At 46.1% G+C, this 19,443-nt stretch overlaps 1 protein-coding gene and 1 long non-coding RNA gene across 6 annotated transcripts in view; one reads left to right on the top strand and one right to left on the bottom strand.

The window, feature by feature from the left end:
- Window positions 1-19,443, top strand: part of TTLL5 (tubulin tyrosine ligase like 5) — an 899,574-nt gene that overhangs the window by 269,064 nt on the left and 611,067 nt on the right. For all 5 annotated transcript variants that reach the window (XM_069208446.1, XM_069208447.1, XM_069208448.1 and 2 more), the window contains one exon: window positions 8,584-8,741. In XM_069208446.1, the coding sequence (XP_069064547.1) occupies window positions 8,584-8,741 (158 nt within the window). The remainder of the gene's footprint in view (window positions 1-8,583; window positions 8,742-19,443) is intronic.
- Window positions 1-19,443, bottom strand: part of LOC138260193 (uncharacterized) — a 331,452-nt gene that overhangs the window by 217,828 nt on the left and 94,181 nt on the right. The gene's annotated exons all lie outside the window — the stretch shown is intronic.

Raw genomic sequence — 19,443 nt, 5'->3', positions numbered from 1 at the left:
ATGCAGAAGAGGGTAAAAGAAGAAGGAAAAGAAAATGAAAAACTGCGGTAAAGAGAGAAAGTGGGAATAAAAAGAAAACCTGCAGGAGTGAGACAGACAGTAAATGGAAGGTGTTTGAATAGGTACTAGGCAGCCTGGTGGGGGGGGGGGGTGCAATTCGAGCATTAAGGGGCGTCAGTGGGGCTCCTAAGAAACTTGCGGACCGCTGCATTTATTTTACTAATTAAACAAATGCATTAACTCTGCTCAAATCAAGCATCCACCTACGGACTTTTTGGAAAATACGTTGAATACGCGTGCAGGCAGGCGATCCTAGTCTCGCTGTTGCCTCTGATCACATTTTGAGCGCAAACACTTAAAAAAAAAGTTTAAAGCAATAATAACCTAAGGCTCGAAAAAAAATATCATTATTATTTTTACGATAACGTCTTTCTACGTCTGTTAAAACGGCCTTTTTGGAAAATATAAATCGTGTCAGAATTTACAACGTTTGGTCCAATCCTCTCTCCCTCGCTCTTTAAAAAGATCACACGTCCTTCCTTCCTCTCTTCTCGCGCGCAAACCCGCGGCTCGACGCCTCGTTTCCTTCCCCTGGTCTTCTTTGTCCCGTTCACCAGTAGCTACGAGCTGGCCCTGCACAAATTACCAAAGATTGGTACACGTAACGAATCACCCTGTACAATTTGATTCATAGCTACTAAAACACGATAGTTATCGAGTGGAATTTGCGACAGGACACAGCTAGCTACGTCACGTGGATAGAGTAGTTCCCATACGCTGACTTCCAGTCGGGAAGAGTGATTGATTAGCAAAAGTTTCAGCAGTTTAAACGAGGATAGCTGGACAGGAGGAACAGCGGTAAAGGAGTGAAAGGCAACAGCCCACTAGGATTCGCCCTTCCGCGTCTCTATCGGGCCGCTGGAGGCTGGGAGCAGGGAGTCTCGAGCCGGCCGCTGGCCCTGTGGTATTTTCGCCTCTCCGGTGAAGGTCAAGGCCGCGGTGCTCGTTTAACACACTGTCTTGCCGCCTCCCAGGAGGATTTATGTCCCGGCGGGAGGTGAAGTGCCAGGGAGTGGGAGGGGAGTGCCTTTCCCCATTCATCAGTCTCCATATACACATCTTCTGGGTGGCAGCGCTGCAGCAGCTGGGAAAGCTCCAGGCGGCCGCCCATCGCCTTTCATAGGCAGCAGCCTGCCACAGATTCTGGCTAGGGGATGCTCGGATGAGCCAACACACTGGGCCCTCCTCCGTCGAGTGTGGGAAAGTGGAGGAGTGATGGAGACCAAAGCCTCCCACGAAACCTGCCTTTTCCTGCCGCCGTGCGCAGGCATCGTGTGTGAGAAGGGCTATTCATCATTCTTCGCTCTCAGGAAGCCGCTGCCGCGCGGAGGCACCCCCTACCAGCCTGGCACACTTTATCACTTGGGCACGGGCCTTTGTGGACCATTCGTCAGACCTCCCAAATGCCCTTTTATCACGCCCGTTCCCATGACAAGAGAGGGAGTTGCAGGGGCGCTTTTTGCCAGGGCAAGCCTAGTTGACAAAGGCATCGCTACCAGGGTGCAGCGATAGTATCAGATGGATTATCCTCCGCCTTTACTCAAAGATCTGCATAAACATGCCTCCCCTTTTTTAAGTCGCAGCCTAAAGACATCTTGGGGACTTTCAGAAAGTTGACCCGCATTCCGCTCCTTGATTATTACTGTTGACTTTGTGATTTGTAACTCATACTTTCTGGCTTTTCATTTGCTGGCTTTATTTGCTTTAGACTATTCAGGTACAAATCGACTCTCCTGTTCACTAAACCGTGGTTTCTCTCTCCTTCCACAAACTCGCTTTCTGTTAACAGGCCTTTAAATCTTAGTCTTATATTGGCACGTTTGCTATGAATTCAAAGACCAATGTCAAAAACGAGGCACTGTCTTCCAAGAGCGCTTGTTTACTTTTCTTTCTCTATCTTAAAATTGAGAGGATTTATGTGACAATTTTGCTGGATACTGGGGATAGGAAAGAGTTTTTTTCTAACACAAGACAGTGTTTAAATGAACTGTTTAAGTATTTCAGAATGTATCAGAATTATGAACAAACAAATGAAGCACATTTTCTGTGTGAATTGTGTTGGAAATAAATACTTTAATATGATCAAAGCCAATCAATATAGTAGGTGATGCTATTTCTACACATTTTCATCTGTGAATTCTATAGTTTTATTAGTAAAACTGTTTGTGCAAATGTAATGGTCATTTCAATAGAAAATGTGTTGTATGTAATGGCAGTGTGTTACCACACCATGCATACTCAACACCACTCCACTCTACACCATACCATTCTACACCATACCATTCCACACCACTGCACTCTACTTTGCACCGCTCCACTTTACACTACTCCACACCACTGCACTCTGCACCACTCCACTGTACGCCACAACACCGTACGCCACTTCACACTATGCCTCTCTACCCTGCACTACTCTACTCTATGCCAGTGCACTCTTCACCACTCTACTCTACACCATTCCAATCTAGGCTACACTAATCTACTATGCACAAATGCAGTCTATGCCATTGCACTCTATGCCACTCTGCAACACTGCACTCTGTGCCACTGCACTCTACGCCAATCCACTGTACGCCACTCTATAATCTACTCTGCACCACTGCACGCTACATCACTTTGCACCATTACATTCTATGCCACTCTACACAACTGCACTCTGCCCTGCACATTCCACTCTATGGCACTTCGCTCTACTCTAAAACAATCTAGTCTGTGCCACTGCACTGTACGCCACTCTATTCTGTGCCACTCAACTCTATGCCCCTGCACACTACGTCACTCTACTTTTAACAGCTGCACTTTATTCCAGTGCACTCTACCTAGCTGCACTTTGTTACTGCACTCTACTTTGCATCACTGTACTCTACGCCACTCCACTCTACACCACTGCACTCTGACACTCTACTCTGCAACACTGCACTCTATGCCACTGAATTCTGTACCACTCTACTCTGCACTACACCACTCTATTCAACTGCAGTCTATGCCACTGCACTCTGTGGCACTATAATCTACACCACTTTGTGCTATTCTACACCACTCTATGGTATTGCACTATATGCCACTCTGCTCTGCACTCTACACTACTGCACTGTGCCACTCACCTCTACTCTGCACCACTGCCCTTTGCATCAGTCATCTCTACGCCACTCCACGTCACTTCATTCTACTCTGCGCCACTGTACTCTACGCCACTCTACCCTGCGTCAATCTACAACACTACCCCCTGATCTACTACACTACTGTGCACCACTCTAATTTACGTCACTGCATTGTACAGTGCTGCATTGTGCGCTGCTGAGCTCAATGCCACTGCACTCTACAGCACTACAACACTCTACATCTGTGCACTTTACACCAGTTCACGCTACTCTATGGCAGGCCAGTGTAGAACACTCTGCGTGACTCGACACTATGCCACTCTGATACGCGTCACTGTCTGCCACTCCACTCCACAACACTCTACTCCATTCTTCGCCATTCCACTATACGACACTCCACACAACTCTCCTCTATGCCACTCACTTACAGGCAGGCTGAACAACATCCAGGCTGGTGAATAATGGGGCTAAAACACATTGGCAAAGCCAGTAGATCTTGCATAGGTGACACCTTTTGGCTTTGCGAATGCTTGTTGAGCCTTCAGACGTCACAAGACCCAGCATACTAGCTGCTCACCCTGTGTACAGTCATGTTCTCCTTCCTCATATTCTTTCCTTTGCCAAAGAGGAGTCTGTTTTGTACAGCAAACCAACAGAATTATTCCCAGAGCCAAGAAGGTGGAGGCTGCAGTCCCACCAAAAAAGATATCGACCCAATACATTGTGCCATCGACTAGTTGAACAACCACTGCTGGAATGTGTGCACCTTTCACATAGTAGTTTTCAGTATCGGCTAGGATAACTCCAATTTTCATTCTTCTGAAATTGCTAAAATGAGTACCATTTAGTTTGTGAATAATTCCTTTTATGAACATAAAAAGGGTGTGCATGCTGTATACGTAATGGCCATTGTCATCTTCAGGGAGTTCTTCTAATAGTGTCCTGTCTAGTCCTGTCCCTTCCATTCCTCCCTTAGTACAGCACATTCTGCATCAACCCACAACCCAAAGGAACCCCACACTGCGCCCAACCAGGTCAACAAATGCATCCTGATTGTTCGGTCCAGTAGTGCTGGATTGAACTGTCTACTGCGGCACAGCTGTCAGTGGGGTGTTTTTCTGTGGACTCTTCACCCAACTACACCTCGAAACAAGCATTCTGCCCTTGATGTGGTTCCATTGAAGGGGTGAAGTGCAGCTAATGTGGGTGTGCAACAAGATGCCTGGCATGGGCATCCTAGCTGACCTTCCTGGGCAGTAAGGCCCATCCAGAAATTCAAGTGACGTTTCAGCCTAATGAAGGCCACCGTGCAGTAATCAGTTTGTGTGCATGTAAGATCCATTCTGATTTGCTGGTTATTCGAATATGCTGTTTTTTGCATTTAGTGCCAACATGGCTCAAGGGCATAGTAGTGCTTCACATTAGAACCACACTATGTTGCACATTTTTAGAAAGGGGTATATTAAGCGATTTAATTAATAGATCCGTCTGGGCACTCAAAAGTGCAGGTCAGTTTTCTCTGTCTTAGGCTGAGAAGCATGTATATCTTAATTATTTCAAATGTATATTAAACAACATTAGTAAAAGTGAAAGGCTTCTGCGTGGATATACCACTACAATTTGGGGACCACAATTTCGCCCTACCTTTATTTTGTGGGCCCATGATTCTGAAGTTACACTGACCTCGGAGAAGCATCGGAAGTCCAATAAATAAATAAATAAATAAACAAACCGGTAACTACAGTAGGTGAGGGTAATCAGAAAAATAAATTATGGAATCCAAAATATTGATAGAAGAAATAGTGACATACATCCTCCGCATGTCTAATGTTTAAGGTTTAATTGGCTATTTAAAAAAAACCTGCTTTGTATAAATATCGTAGAGGCGTATGCACGCAACTGTAGTTAAGGTTGATACTTGGGTACTTAGGAAATCCCATTTTTGCTTTTTTCACTATATATGAGGGAAATTGCTTGCAGAATTTATACATTCAGTATATCAGATTTGATGCAGCTAGGTCAGTGACTTCTAGGGCTATAACAGGGAAGTGGAGGTGTTCACACAATATACCAGTCTTCCTCTACTTCAAAGACTGGCTGTTGAAGGCAGGCTCGCTTCAGTCAGTTGTGGACCACCTCTTGAGTATTACCTTTCATGTCTCCAGAGGACGGCGGCCTGCATGACATTATTGAAGTTCACTATCAATGTGCTGAAATCACACCTCACTACTTTGCAGGGGCTCCTTTTCAGTGGAGCTACCCTGGGTGTGGTGTGTTATTGTTATTTCCCTATGGAGCAGCAAGCCCAGAACTATAATTTCTATTGTTCAGCTTTGGTCTCAGGTCCCACTGATGGTGGCTTTGAGATCTTCTTCAGAACTTGAGGCAGGGGAGGCAGAGGTGGGGAGGCATTCAGGAGTCCTGTGCTCCACTCTAGATAGATAAAGAGCCTTCGTGGGAACTCCAGTGTGCAAAAATGCTGATATTGCGTGTTCTCCTCAGTGGCAAACAAAAGACCCAAGTCAGCCTAATGCCTAGGACTAGGAGAGTGTGGTACCTGGAACTTCTGGGCATGAGCATTTGTTCTTCGATAAGGCTCCCGCTTCTGTTGATCTTCTGTAGCAGCATCAGAACATGGTCATGCACACTGGTCAGCACATCTACACCATCATGCATGGAGACTGAGCAGTGGCAGTTGACCACATTTGATCTTACTTCTGAAGTAGTGGATGTCATTATTGCAGCTAAGCATCCTTCGGCAAAGTCTATCTAGGCTGGACGTTGGGACAAGTTTGTGGCTTAGTGTGGTACCCTTAATATGGACCCATTACAGACCAAACTGTCATTGTAATTCTGTTTGTTTTATCTTTGGCCCTGTAAGGGCTTGCAGTGGGCACTGCTAAAAGTTATTTGTCTGCCCTTTTGGCATCTTTTCATTTACTGGACCAACTCTCCTTTTTTTAAATCACCAGTTAGCATGTGATTTGTCAAAGGCTTAGTTCATAAGTTTCCTCCTAAACATTTTGTGATGCCTCAGTGGAATCTTAATTTGGTCCTTACTTGTTGTATGTGCAACCCAGGAAACAGCCTTAACAACGTGGCTCAAACCACGCTATGCCTTTAAAGCGAGGCACGAACCACGAGTATGTCTTTACAATGCATTCCTTAACCACGCAAGTCATTACAACGACTTGCCTTAGGGAAAGTGTTGTTGCACTGATGTTGGACTTTAAGTCCAACACTTTCCCTACTGTGGCGCAGACTGGAGTTGGAATAGTAAATTATACTATTCCAAACTCCAGCACTTTCCTCAAGGCAAGTCGTTGTAATGACTTGCGTGGTAAAGAAATGAATTGTAGGTACGCATTCGTGGTTTGGGCCACGTTCTTAAGGCAGGCGTTGTCAATGCCTGTGTTGTCCCGACACACAACTGTGCAACCCGTTTGAGCCAATGTACAGCTGCCTTTTACATCTCCAGACTCTGAAGAAGGTCTTTCTTGTCACAATAACTTCAGCTCTTCCCATGAGTGAGCTTTAGGCTCTTTCATTCAAGCTGCCTTACACCTCCATCTTTCAGGATAAGCTTGTGCTGAGGACTACAGTAGGAAAGTGAGAGACAGCCTTTGATAAAGAGGCTGCTTTAGGCCTCCATTTCAGATAGTCCTTTACACTTGCAACATTCTTTGCTTCACCTCACTTCTTGAAGGAAGAGGAGAGACTCCATTATTTGGACCCCAAAAGAACTCTGAGCTTTTAAATTGATTGTAAGAAAGGTCACCAGGTGGACGATCAGCTGTTTGTGGGGAAAGGCAAGGCATTGCAGAAAAGGACTTGGTCCATATGGAGAGTCCTGAGCGTTAAGATCTGCTACACACTGGCAAGGAAGGGGTTAAGGACAGTGGGCCCATTCCACTCCACTGGCATGCAAAGGTCCCTCCCATAGATATTTGTCAGGCCTCATTTTTAGCATTAGTGCATATGTTCACCAAGTATTACTGCCTTGACAGCCATGTCAGACGGGAAGGGATTTTTGACCATTCAGTTCTGCAGGATGTATTGATCGGAGTCATTCCACAAACACCTCCACCTGGGAATGTACTGCTTTGGTATCTATTCTAAAGGTGAGGAATCTGTTGTTTGAAGTATTCATCAAGATCCCTACGTTTAGTAATGCTCTTTCTGGTGGACACTTTAACCACAGATTCCTTATTGCCCTCCTGCCTCCTCGTTCTGTGGAATGGCCTCCTTTCCATCTAAACACGTCCCAAATAAGAGAGCTGCACTATGGCACAAAGCATTGTTTTTTTGGGCTCCACGTCCAAGGGCTCAGACAGTATCAGAACAAAACTGAGGTCAGTGCCATTGGGTGGCACTTATATGCTGCTGCAGATGTCACTTTGAGGCGGAACGGGGTCAATGTAGAGCCGCACCATGCCACCTACCAGCGCACAGGGACTATGGTGAAAAATCTTGTGGATCAGGTCTGGCACATTGGGATATTCTAAAGATGAGGAAACAACGGATAAAGGTATCCCCCTTAAAGAGGGTTGTCAGATTTTTCCTCAAATTATAGGATTATGTCTTACTGTGCTGCATTATCTTTTACTTTTTGGAAGCAAGGAATTGTGTTACGATTTGTATGGGGCTGTCACTCCTTTTTTAGGATCATTCCTTAGTTTTCTAAATCCTTCAGGTTGTATGATTTTCCCTTACTTTGTACAACTGGTATTCTATACGATTAGCTTTCTGTTTGTAGGACTGCCCCTCGTTTTATAAGATTGACCATCAGTTTGCAGGATCAAGCCCTTGGTTTGTAGAATTTGACCCTTAGTTTGCAGGATGGGGCCTAGGTCTGTAATTGTTCCTCGGTTTCTCAGTTTGTAGGATCTTTCTCCTGTTGTTTTAAATGGTTTCTCAGTTTGTGTGATGCTTCCTCACATTGTAGCACTCCTCCTGCGGGTGTGGGGAGGTCCATAAGTTTGTTAAATACTTCCCTATTTTATAGGATGATGTCATTTGACCGACAGCTCTTTCTAGTTTGTAAGATGGTTTCCCAGTGTGTAAGTTGGTTCCTCAGTTTGTAGGATGAGTCCCTAGGTTGGAAGGTGATTTCTCAGTTTGTAAGATGCACCTCACATGGTGGGACTGTGATTCAATTTGGTATAATCAGGACTCCAATAGGCACGTTTGTGACTTGGTTTACAATAAGCACCGAGTCATTTAAAACAGAATAACTTACTTTATCCAAGGACTGTCAAAATTGAGTGCAAAAGTTATTCAAGGATCTTGAACTCTGCTGGTGATACAGATGTATGTCATATGCTTACAGAGCTATAGAGTAGAGGAAGCAGATGGAGCCGTCTATAGCACCATGAGTACTCACATAATGCAATAAACTTTGACCTTTGCTTTGCATTTCTAGATCTCTGCGAGATGGTGGAATGGAGTTTGGAATCTCTTCATCCTATTCAGAGATCAAATTGCATGCAGCACTTTATGAACGGAAACTCCTATCCCTTGAAGTGCGCAAGCGTCGCCGGCGTCATGGCAAGCCTAGGCCAGGACTGGTGCAACGCAAAGGTGTGAAAAGGCCTCTCAGTGGCATTTTTATTCCATGGAGAAAAGTATTTTAATTGTTTATTTTATTGTTTAAGAGCAGCACCTACCCTGGAACAGAAAGATTCTGGCCCTTGTTCAGATGAATTAGTGTTCATGAACCTGTTGTGCTGGTAGCACTTTACAAATGACGTTTTTCTGTGAGTACAGCTGGGGGGCTGTTTTAGGCTTCAGAGCAGGGTTTTAGGATCAAGAGTATGTTTGGGGGGTTCGGCCAGGATAGGACTGTGAGAGAGGGCGGTTTTTAGGGCTGAGGGCTAGGGAAGGGAGTATTATGGCTCAGGGCTAGGAGAAAGGAGTGTTCTTAGGGCTCAGGGCTGGGAGAGAGAATTGCTCTTAGGTGGGAGGCTACGGAAGTGGTGGGTTGAGTATATATGGTAGGGAAGATGGTTGAGGCCTGGATATCAGTTTGCCATGGTGTGGTTTTAGGACTCGGGACTAGAAGAACGGGGTTTATAGCTCAGGGCCAGACAGGGGGTTGCGGCAGGGGTCAGTTTTAGGGCTCAGGGCTGGGAAAAGAGGGCTGGAGTGGAGTCGATAGGGTTACTATGTCTGATGGGTGTGAGTTGAGAGAGATTTGGGATATGTATGTTTGGATGGGATGTTAAGGTACAGTGTTAGGATTGGTGTGTGTTATAAGGTTGGGATGCTAATTGTTCCTTTTGCTGACATATTAGAATACCAATCCACCAATTTATACGTTCTCGTATGTATGCCGGGCCTCACTCACAAGCAGTCTCATACTCTGAAAACTTCCCATTATTACACCTTGGGGAACTGAGAGTGGTTTGCGTACACCTTAAAGGAAGACTTTTGAAGGAAACGTCATGCTTCCATCCTTGTGTTGGTGCATGATGTATATGCAGGATCTGACATTGGTATGTGATCATATAGAAAAGGTAGCATTAGGGAATTTACGTTGTCATGTTTTTTTTTTTTTAGAATTTGCCTTACATGCTGTTCACTTGGGATTAATATCTACACTGTTTTTTGCCTAAACTCAAACAATAAAATGTTTAAATTAAAGCAATTGTTACCTTTCTAAAGTATTTGATGGGACGACCAATGGCACATTAAGGGACTTAAAAGACGGGACGTATTGCATAGCAAGCCAGACATACTTTTGCCTCGGAATGACGGTGTAGTTTCTTCTATCCGCAGATTCCGTACCTTTGAATTTCCCCAAGCGCGCAGGGGTAGTGCTCATGAAAAATCTTCCAGATCCAGTCGGAAGCCCAGGGAAATTCAAAAGTAGGGTGTAGGATGCTGCTTCTCTATATAGTGCACTAAAATGAAGTACACTGCAGAGAGTCCAGTGGATCCCAAATTGGTATTGCAGAGGCAAAAGTAGATAGGACTAATGCTCTATTTGTGGTAGTGTGGGCTAACAGTTAGGCTTATCAGAGGTTAGTGCTAAGCATTTGCTGTACTCACAGAGGCAATAAATGAGACGCACACTCAAAGAATAAATCCGAGACCAATTTAGAAAAATAAAATTCCTTTTTATATGTATTACAAACCCAAGAACTTCGCAATCAGGTAAGTAGATTTTTAAGCATATATACTTTGCAGTTGCAAAAATCAACACTTAGTGACATTTTTCAGTTCAGCACAGTTAACCTGTGGGAGGAAAACAAGAATGCAGTTCTTCAGGGTTTCAGGTAAACACCAGGCAAGGTTCAAATCAATACCAAGAGTGCACCCACAGTGGTACAGGGGTGGCTGAGTGCAGAGGTCAAATTCGGGGGTGGGTGCCCACTGTTAACCAATGGAGACTGGGGGTGAACGAAGATGCACTGCTCACAGGTGAGTAAAGCGGTGTCAGGGGCCGATCTCCTGGGGTTGAGGTAAACAGAAAGGGGACCACAAGGCAGCACCAGACTTGCATCCTCAGAGGCACAGGAACGGCCGGGTTCAGAGTGCCAACACAGCATTGGGCGCCCAATGTAAATCAATCGGAGAGATCAGTTTTGGAGAAAGGCTGCAGGCTTGGGCCAGGAGGCTGAACGAAGAAAACCCACAGCTGCCCAGATAAGTTCCAATGCTGTGGGACGTAGGGACACCGTTGGTCCAGCTCCCCAAAGCCCAGGAGCTTCGGGTGCAGGGGAGTTCCTTGGCATCGTGAACAGCTTATCAGGCAGGTTGAAGTCAAGGGGGAGTCTTCAGTTTGTGATTCTAGACATTGAGGTAGAGACCAGCAGGGGTCAGCTCATGGTGGACTCTAGCTCAGGATTGCTGGGGAACCTTCACAGGACCGGTGGGACACTTTGACTCGATCCGTGGGCGTCGGGTGCCGATGTGGGCCCAGAGGCGGCGTCACAGTTCCTCAGGGTAGAGTTTGTTTCTTGTTGAACAGGTCTTGATCTTTGTCAAAGGCAAGCAGTCCTCTCAAAGCTTTGGAGGTCGCTGGTCTGCAGTATGGGTCGTCTTTTCATGCAGGATCACCAAGGGCTGCAGGCAGATCGGCAGAGGTGGGGCCAAGTCAGTTGGTGTCTGCAGTCGTCTCTGCTTGTGTGATCTTTTAGTGTCCAGCTCTTCTTAGGTCATCAATCTGATGCCACCTAAATACTCAATTTAGGGGCGGTACAGGGTGTGCCAGGTGATAGCCAATAGCTTCAGGGTGACTACACCCTTTTTATGAACACTGTTTATCGGAGGTGGGCATAGCCCTAACCCTAGTGGCCTAATTCCTTCTAAACCAAGATGGAGGAATTTGCAAGGTAGTGTCCACTTCAGCTCCTCCACCTTATGGGTGGGACTGGCATGAAGTGGGCACACCCCCTAAATTTCCCACCTGTGCTGCCGCCAAAAGTGGGGTCATGACAGGGGGTCGATCATTTCCACATTTGGAGAGGCCTGGGTCGCATTTCAAAGGCAGCAAGGTCTTTGAAGCTCCACGCCCTGGAATGTCCATATTGCCTGGGAGAGGCGGGTAACACTTCTGCCCAGTGCAGGCTTTTGTCTCCTGGCCTCGAGAGCACTGACTCTCACCTGGGGGAGGGTGGAAATGCGTCTGTGGTGGCTGAACTGGTCAGGACCAGACAGTCAACACACCAGTAGCTCGTAGGTTTTCAGGGAGAACCTCTAAGGTGCCCTCTGGGTGCATTTGTAATGTGAATCCATCACTGGGATCAGTGTGGGTTTATTATTCTAGGATGCTTGATCCCAAACATCCTAGGATGCAGTGAAGCCATAATGTTGCTGGGGACAGTGGTAGCTAAACAGTTTGCCAATTGTGCAAAACAACTGTGCCATTTTGGAAGAGAGATCTGGCGCTGAGGGCCTGGTTAGCAGGGACCCAGTGCACTAGCAGTCTAAATTACGTCAGGTACCAGGCAAAAAGTGAGGGCTAACTATGCCAAAAAGGGTGCTTTCCTATATAAGGAATCTGCAGCTAGCTATTGTCTCTACCAGATAAGGCATTACTAAAGGTAAGTAAGTTGTTCGATAAGACATTAAATTATATCCTTTGACAAAAGGAAGAAAACGTACATGGGTAGAAGAGTGTTTGTGTAATGCTTTGTTACATAAAAAATAAATATATTTCTGACTTGATGCAAAGAACAGACTGCCTAAACTTTGTGAAGGCGCTAAGCTAGAGTAATTTTATTATGAGTGGAATTAGAACTTTGACTCAAGTAGTTGTATAGTCCTTTTATCTGGATCTTAGGCAAAAATAATTTCTAGCCCTTTTCTTAAAGCTGGTTCTGTTGTGACTTAATGCAATGTCTAATTTTAATAAAGGAAATGGATAACAGTGGAATCACACTTGTACCATATATGACCACTGGTAACAAAACTCCCTAAAACTTTATACATATTCATATGGATAGAAAACATTTTTAGTATACTGAGCATTTTTGTAGGAGCCTACTTCATTTTCAGTTTGGTGCATTTTAGCCACACTCTCCATCAGCTTTTCTCAAAAGGAGAACGTGTATATGTACTAAAGTACTGTTTTTAAAATAGAAATCAATAATGTTGTGTAGGGAGCTGGCTCTGTATATAGTGGACCAAAATGAGGTACACTATGCAAAGAGTCCACGCAATCCCCAGAGGTATCACAGATGCACAAATTACATCCCAAATGCTCTCTTTGTAGGTAGTGTGGTCGAGCAGGTAGGTATATCAGAGGGTAGTGCTACAAATGTAAGTCACACACTCCGGTAGTAAGTGATAGACACTCAAAAAGAAATCTGACACCAATTTATATAAATAACATGTACTTTTATATAAACTTTGATGCCAAGATCACCAGAACCAGGTGAGTACTTTTCCAGTTATAGATTTTTGGAGTTTTTAAAAGTTGACAGTGCAATTTGTGATTGCCGTAATGTTATCCTATGGGGGAAAACATATACTGCATTCAGATACTTCACAGTAACTTATGGGACTGTTCTCCGAGACTTAAGGTGAGTAAGAGACAAGGTCCAAGTCCACACCACACCACAGGTCACCTCAGGAGGATCTGGGGTGTTCGGGTGCAGAGGTGTGTTACAGCATCGGGTGTCCTATTCACTTCAATGGGAAATGGTCCGGTCACAAAGTTGCTGCACGGATGGACTTGAACAGTCAGTCCACTCCACCTCGGGCTGTCTGGTGCGGGTGCAGCTGTGCCTTTTAGTGTCGGGTCCGTTGCTAGGATTTCTCATGGTTGCAGGGGGGGCCAGCAGAAACAGTCTGCAGGCGTAGACTGGGCATCCATTCTGACCAAGCCAACCAGTGGAGTGAGGTCTCACAAGGCTGGGAGATGTGGGGACACCCTTGGTTCTCTCCTCTACGGTCCAGGGAGGGCGGGTGCAGAGGTGTCCTGAGACATCAGGTCTTTGTCTCCTGTTCACTCGCGATTGAGGGGGTCTGCAGAAACACGTTGCAGATGCTGTCTTGAAGTCCACAGTGGGCAAACTCAGGTTGGGCTTAGTTTCTGGGGGGCCTGGGGACCACGCTGACACCACTGGCCCCTTGAGCTCCGGCTAGGTGGTTCAGGTGCAGTGGTGATGCCTGGCATCGGGTTTTTGACCATCTTTGTCCTCACAGGTTTTGCTTGAGTGCCTGCGGTTGCAGGGGAGCAACTCCTCTACTCCAAGGGAGTTCTTCCTGACAATTTGCAAAGCACTGGCCCCTTTCCCAGTGTCTTGGAGGCTGCAGCGGCAGGACAGGTCAGTTGTTCCTTGAGGGTCAGGTGCAACAGGCAGGCGTGGGGAGTGGACATCACCCTGTCCAGAGTTCCTAAATTCCACCACACACAAGATGGTGGAATTCCCTAAGTCATGTCCACCTCAGGCTGATCACCCTAAAGGTGTTCCTAGTCTGAAAATTTACACGCTCAGAGCTAGTTGGACCCTCTGAGCCTGTCTTCCCTCCAGCACTTGTCCTGACGCAACTTCCGGCACCTTGACCCACGCCGCCATTGGCACATCTATGCAATGCCAACTTCACCAATGCCAGAAGAGGCGGCCCGATTGTTCCATTCAACACCGGTACGACCCCAGTTGAGTTGCCACAGGGAAGACAGCACTCACTGCACTCTTTTTTTGGGTCCAATTCGGATAATGACTCTGGCCTAGATGATGGGTTTGCTCCGCCCTACCAGGATGACAACTGGTACGAGGACTTACAGGAGGTGAGGGGCCTCTATACTTCACCGGAGACCAGTCTCTTTCCTCCCCCTGGACTAGGCACAGAGGAATTCTCTTCCCACACCATGGTGATGCATAGAGCAGCTAAAACTCTTGACCTACAGGGCTCCACTTTGGAGTTTAAGACAGATGTTTTCACTGAGGTCATTCTGCTGGGGCAGACAACCCTGGAGCCCCTTCTTTCTTTCTGCGAGGTACGGATGGATACCTTATTGGTCATTTTTTTGTTATTTTAATCAAATTGTAAATTGCACATAGACAGTTTCAGCCATTGGAGCCACTGCCCATGCTAGCTCTTTAATTGAACATAATCTGCTAACCAGATGCATGTTTTACGCGCGAGCGCTAGTCTGCCGCACCCATTCATGGTGACAAAATGTCTGCTGTTGCTCTATACCCCATATTGTGCGCAGTTTCACTCCAGTCTCTGGTTAAGCATTCCACATACTCCTCTGCTACTACTTGTGCTGGTCTCTGGTGTGAATTTTAGGTGGGTCTCTGTGTCGCCGTTTGCCTTTCTTGAGCACGGCTTAAGTTGCCTATGAGTCTCTGCTACTATTCTTTGATCCTGCACCTTGCACTTTATCTTAGTCAATGAGTTTAGTGAAGTTGCCTGTGCTCGTTAACCCTAAATATGACCCATGTTTAGGGGTAAGCATCAGACTGCTGGTGCCACACCGATTGACAATAGCTGTATGCTGCACTTTGATTCTGTTAGGCACTGGAACAACTGTCTGCACTAAGGCTTTTACAATTGCCACAAACTTCCAGAGCCACCTCTGATGGCAGCCCAAGTTAACTTGTGTGTTTTGTTTGTTTTGGCATTTTACTAATTGTAAAAACGTTTGTACCTTTTTTGATTTAGAAACTTAACACTGTATAAGTTATTGCTGTGGTTTTAATTATTCACACAATAAAATAAATGAGTAAAAACATACCCTGTTGAGAGCTTAGACCAATCTATGCACTGGCCCACTGGTCAGTCGCTATCGCTCTACTCCAGGGGACCTGACTTTTCTTTTCGCAGCACCCCTCACCAAAAAGTGTTGTAGTGCAGGTTTCTTGCCACTGCTCTAATCCCAACACATTTCTTTTCACTTCCCTGATAGGGAATCTGAACAAATGGAAACATTCAGCAAACGTGTCTTTTCCTCTACAAGCTTGGCCCTTCACTTTGTTAATGGCAGGTGTTTTCTGGTTGCTACTCTCATGTCCTTTGGATTGGGGGGCAAAGGCCCCCCAGTATGGCCCAGTCAACTCACCCACCTCCACCCCTGCAGGCCCAACTGCCAAACTTCTTAAGGGTACCTTCCAGGGACAGAGCAACCCAGTGGGAGGCAGAATTCACAATTCTTACTGGGTTGGCAGGCAATCCTGTCAGAAAGGTGGGTACTACAGATTGTTCGCAGGTGATATGACTTAACATTCCTTTCTCTTCCACCCCTGTGACATACTAAACTCCATAACCATGTGGCACACTCATCAACTTTGTAGCACACCACAATAAAGTACCTTGCAGCATGAAGCACTCAAGAATTCTGTGGCACATGATATTTACAAAACCATTGGAGCACAATACTAAAGGATTCTGTGGTGCACCACACTGATGAATCCTTATTCAAGATAAGAGTACTGTGGCACTCCACATTAAATATAGCTATGTGGCACTCAAAAGCCACTTGTCATGCTACAAAGCAAAATCCTAGCACGCCCAACTCCAAAACTCCTAGGCACACCACACAAGAACCCCTTGCAGATCATACTAAAGTAGTGCTCTGGCTAAAATCACCAAAATCTTAACTCCTCCTTATTACACCACACAGAAAACGTCCTTTCTCCAGTATTGGGGTATCTTTCATAGATTCACATGCTTGAATCATTCCCCGTTGTCAAAGTGGGAGTCCCACGGTACATAGAAAGAAGTAGCAAAAATCTCTTTTTTTTTTTTTTTTCCCAATGTAGTCAATGGCAAAAATACATTCACTTTCATAGCTTATTAGCTTTATTAGAAAAGGCCAAAAGTTCAGCCAACTAGGTGAGACCACCCCTTTAGAACCCTCAGCACAGAGGCTCAGTCTCTCAGATTTTCTACCGCACGTCATGTGTAAGGGAGTCTCCCTGAGCTCTGCTCAGTTTACCTTCTCTTCCGGAGATATTATCCAGATATTTTATTCCTAACTTTTAGCTGTACTCATCATGTCCACAGCTAAGAAAGGTTTATTTAGACCAAGTAACACCTTTGGAAAGCTAAGGCTTCATTGTGAGGACCCTCACAAGGACTGTATCTACTGTATTCATCCAGAAAATAAGGTGAAGGACTGCAAGATCTGTAGAACATTTCCCAGCAAGACTCTCAGAGATAGAGAAGCCAGACTCCTCCTTTGGCTCAAAAAATGTAAGCCCAGAGAGACTCTTTCTGATGAGGAAGACAGTGATACTTCAGTTGCCTCAAAGAAGATGAAGAGGTCTGTGGAGAGTTCTTCTCCCGAAACCAGAAAGTCAGCCAAGAGGCTACATGCGTTCAAGGAAAGAGCTGATGAGTATCCCTCAACTTCTAGGGAACATGGTGGGTAAGGTTTGCTCTGAGCCATCTATTCCAGCTACCACCTCAAAGAAGATAAAGAAATCATCAAGCTCCCTGCCACCTTCGGCATCTAAAATCTACACATCGTCAATGGAACCATCAATGAGCTCATCGTCGACGGAAGGCTTTGCTTCATTGATGACTACAGCGACGGCAGCATTTACAGCTCCATCGTCGCCTATGATTATGACTTCATCACCGCTGTCTTCAACAACTATAACGCCGGTGAGTCTAAAGTATGGTCCCTCAGCTGCTCAAACGATAAAGATTTCAGAGAGACCGTAGACTGAGAAAAAAGTGTGGTCTCTATCGTCGACACGCGCACCGTCTACATCAGCGTCTGTGGGTAAGCTGCAAAGAGCATCATCGACGGCAGTTCCACTGACGGCAGTGTAGGCAGCACGAAAATCTACTTCGCTGTCAAAGAGGTTTTCACTGTCGACAGGACCATTGACGAGATCACCGACGACGACCACACACCTTCGACAGCTACGCCATCGACGGCACCACCGTCAACGACAACACCATCGACCACTGCACCGTCGATGGGTCAAATTTCTGAGTCCACTACCAAAGAATCTAGAGAATCTTCTTTTTTGCCTTTCAGGATTCTGACAATAAGACTGAAATCCAGTCACCAAACTCTTTTGCCCTCTCATACGTCACCTAGTAAGGTGTCGCCAGCAGCTCCACAGCATTTGTTTGATGACAACGATGAGGAGGAGGAAGACATTTACTTGGACGATGGTCTGTTCCCGATGGCACGTACCCCTTCAGACTAGTGTATAAAATGTCAGGAGGAAGAAAGATGATGAGGCAGAGACCGAACAGCTGGATCTAGACACTCCTTACAGGAACAGAGGCAACCAGGAGCTCAAGAGGTGCAACAGGAGCAAAGGATCCAAATGCCAATGTCATTGATTGCCAACCTTCAGCACATGATGCAGGAGTATTATGCTAGATTTCCTCCACCTGGCTCAGCCACTCCGGTGCAACCTCCACCCATGCCACTGAGCCCTCCCAATCAACCATCAGAGTCTATAGGGCCTATCCCAGTCCCGTCATCACGTCAGGATAACGATCTGCCTTCGTCGGATGACGAACAAGAAGAGGGCGAGATAAAGGACTCTGAATCGTTTCTCCAGGAATGGGATGATTATCAAACTTGAACGCCATCCCCTTCTACACCACCACCGATTAATTCTCCACTGCAAGACATTGGTGGCTTCCATAGTGTGATGGAGAGAGCAGCAAAGAGATTTCAACTGCCCATAACATCCAACTTGTCGGATTGTTTCCTCCGATTTCAAGGAGGACATTAGAAAATCGGTTAGAGCAATACCGATTGTTGACTTTATTTGGGAAAAGGGTCTTAAGGTCATGCAACCCAGTTTTCAATCACAGCGGTGCTGCCAAGGCAGGAACAGACGTACAAGGCACCAGACAGTTCACCAGCCTGCTTAGTTGGTCATCCTAAACTATACTCTGTGATATCTCAGGCAGCCCAGCGTAGGTCCAGGAATCCGTCTTACCCCCTTACTGCGCCCCCGGATAGAGAAGGGCGGCGGTTAGATTCAACTGGGAAAACGTTTTCAACTATGGCAGCCACCACGGTCAGGGCAGCGAACTCCCTGGCAATCTTGGAAAGATACGACTGTGAGATGTGGTCACACATATCCCAGTTTATCGACCTCCTGCCTGAGGATAGTCGAGCGGAAGCACGTAAGATATTACAGGAAGGTGAGAAGATCTCTGCAGAGATTATAGACTGTGTCATCGATGTCTCATCTACGGGTTTCCGCCAGTTAGCTGGGGCTGCTGTACTAAGACGTCAGCGGTGGCTGAAAGCTACATCTTTTCGCCCAGAGGTGCAACTGAGGATCCTAGACATTCTTTACAATGGAGAACTATTGTTTGGCAAGCACATTGATGACGCCCTGCAGTCCATAAAGGCAGACACGGAAACAGCTAGATCCCTGGGTACACTATAATTTAAAAGGCATACTTCCACATCCCTGTTCATCCCAGTCACAGAAAATTCTTACGGTTCAAGGTTGCAGGCACCCATCATCAGTTCAGAGTGTTATCTTTTGGACTCAGATCTGCCCACAAGTTTTCACCCAGGTCCTGGCATCAGTTGCAGCCTACCTACCTCACGCAGTTGGGAATTCAGGTGTTCCCGTAATTAGACGACTGGCTAATAAAGGCACGAACAGCGGCCAAAGACACAAAGACATGCTGATCCCTCTTCAAGGCATTGGGTCTAACAGTCAACTACCCAAAGTCTCGCCTGGACCCGTCGAACAACATCACCTTTCTGCGGGCTGTTTTGGACACAGAGTGAGCAAGAGCTTTTGCTTCTCACGACAGACAGAAAAAACTTCAAAATCTAGCGAGCCACCTCAGCAGAAGAAGGTCCACTTCTCTCCGGACTTACAAGTCT

The sequence above is a fragment of the Pleurodeles waltl genome, chromosome 9 (genome assembly GCF_031143425.1).
Source record: "Pleurodeles waltl isolate 20211129_DDA chromosome 9, aPleWal1.hap1.20221129, whole genome shotgun sequence".
Lineage (NCBI taxonomy): Eukaryota > Metazoa > Chordata > Amphibia > Caudata > Salamandridae > Pleurodeles > Pleurodeles waltl.
Note: the sequence above shows the minus strand (reverse complement) of the source record. Positions and strands in the feature narration are given on the sequence as shown.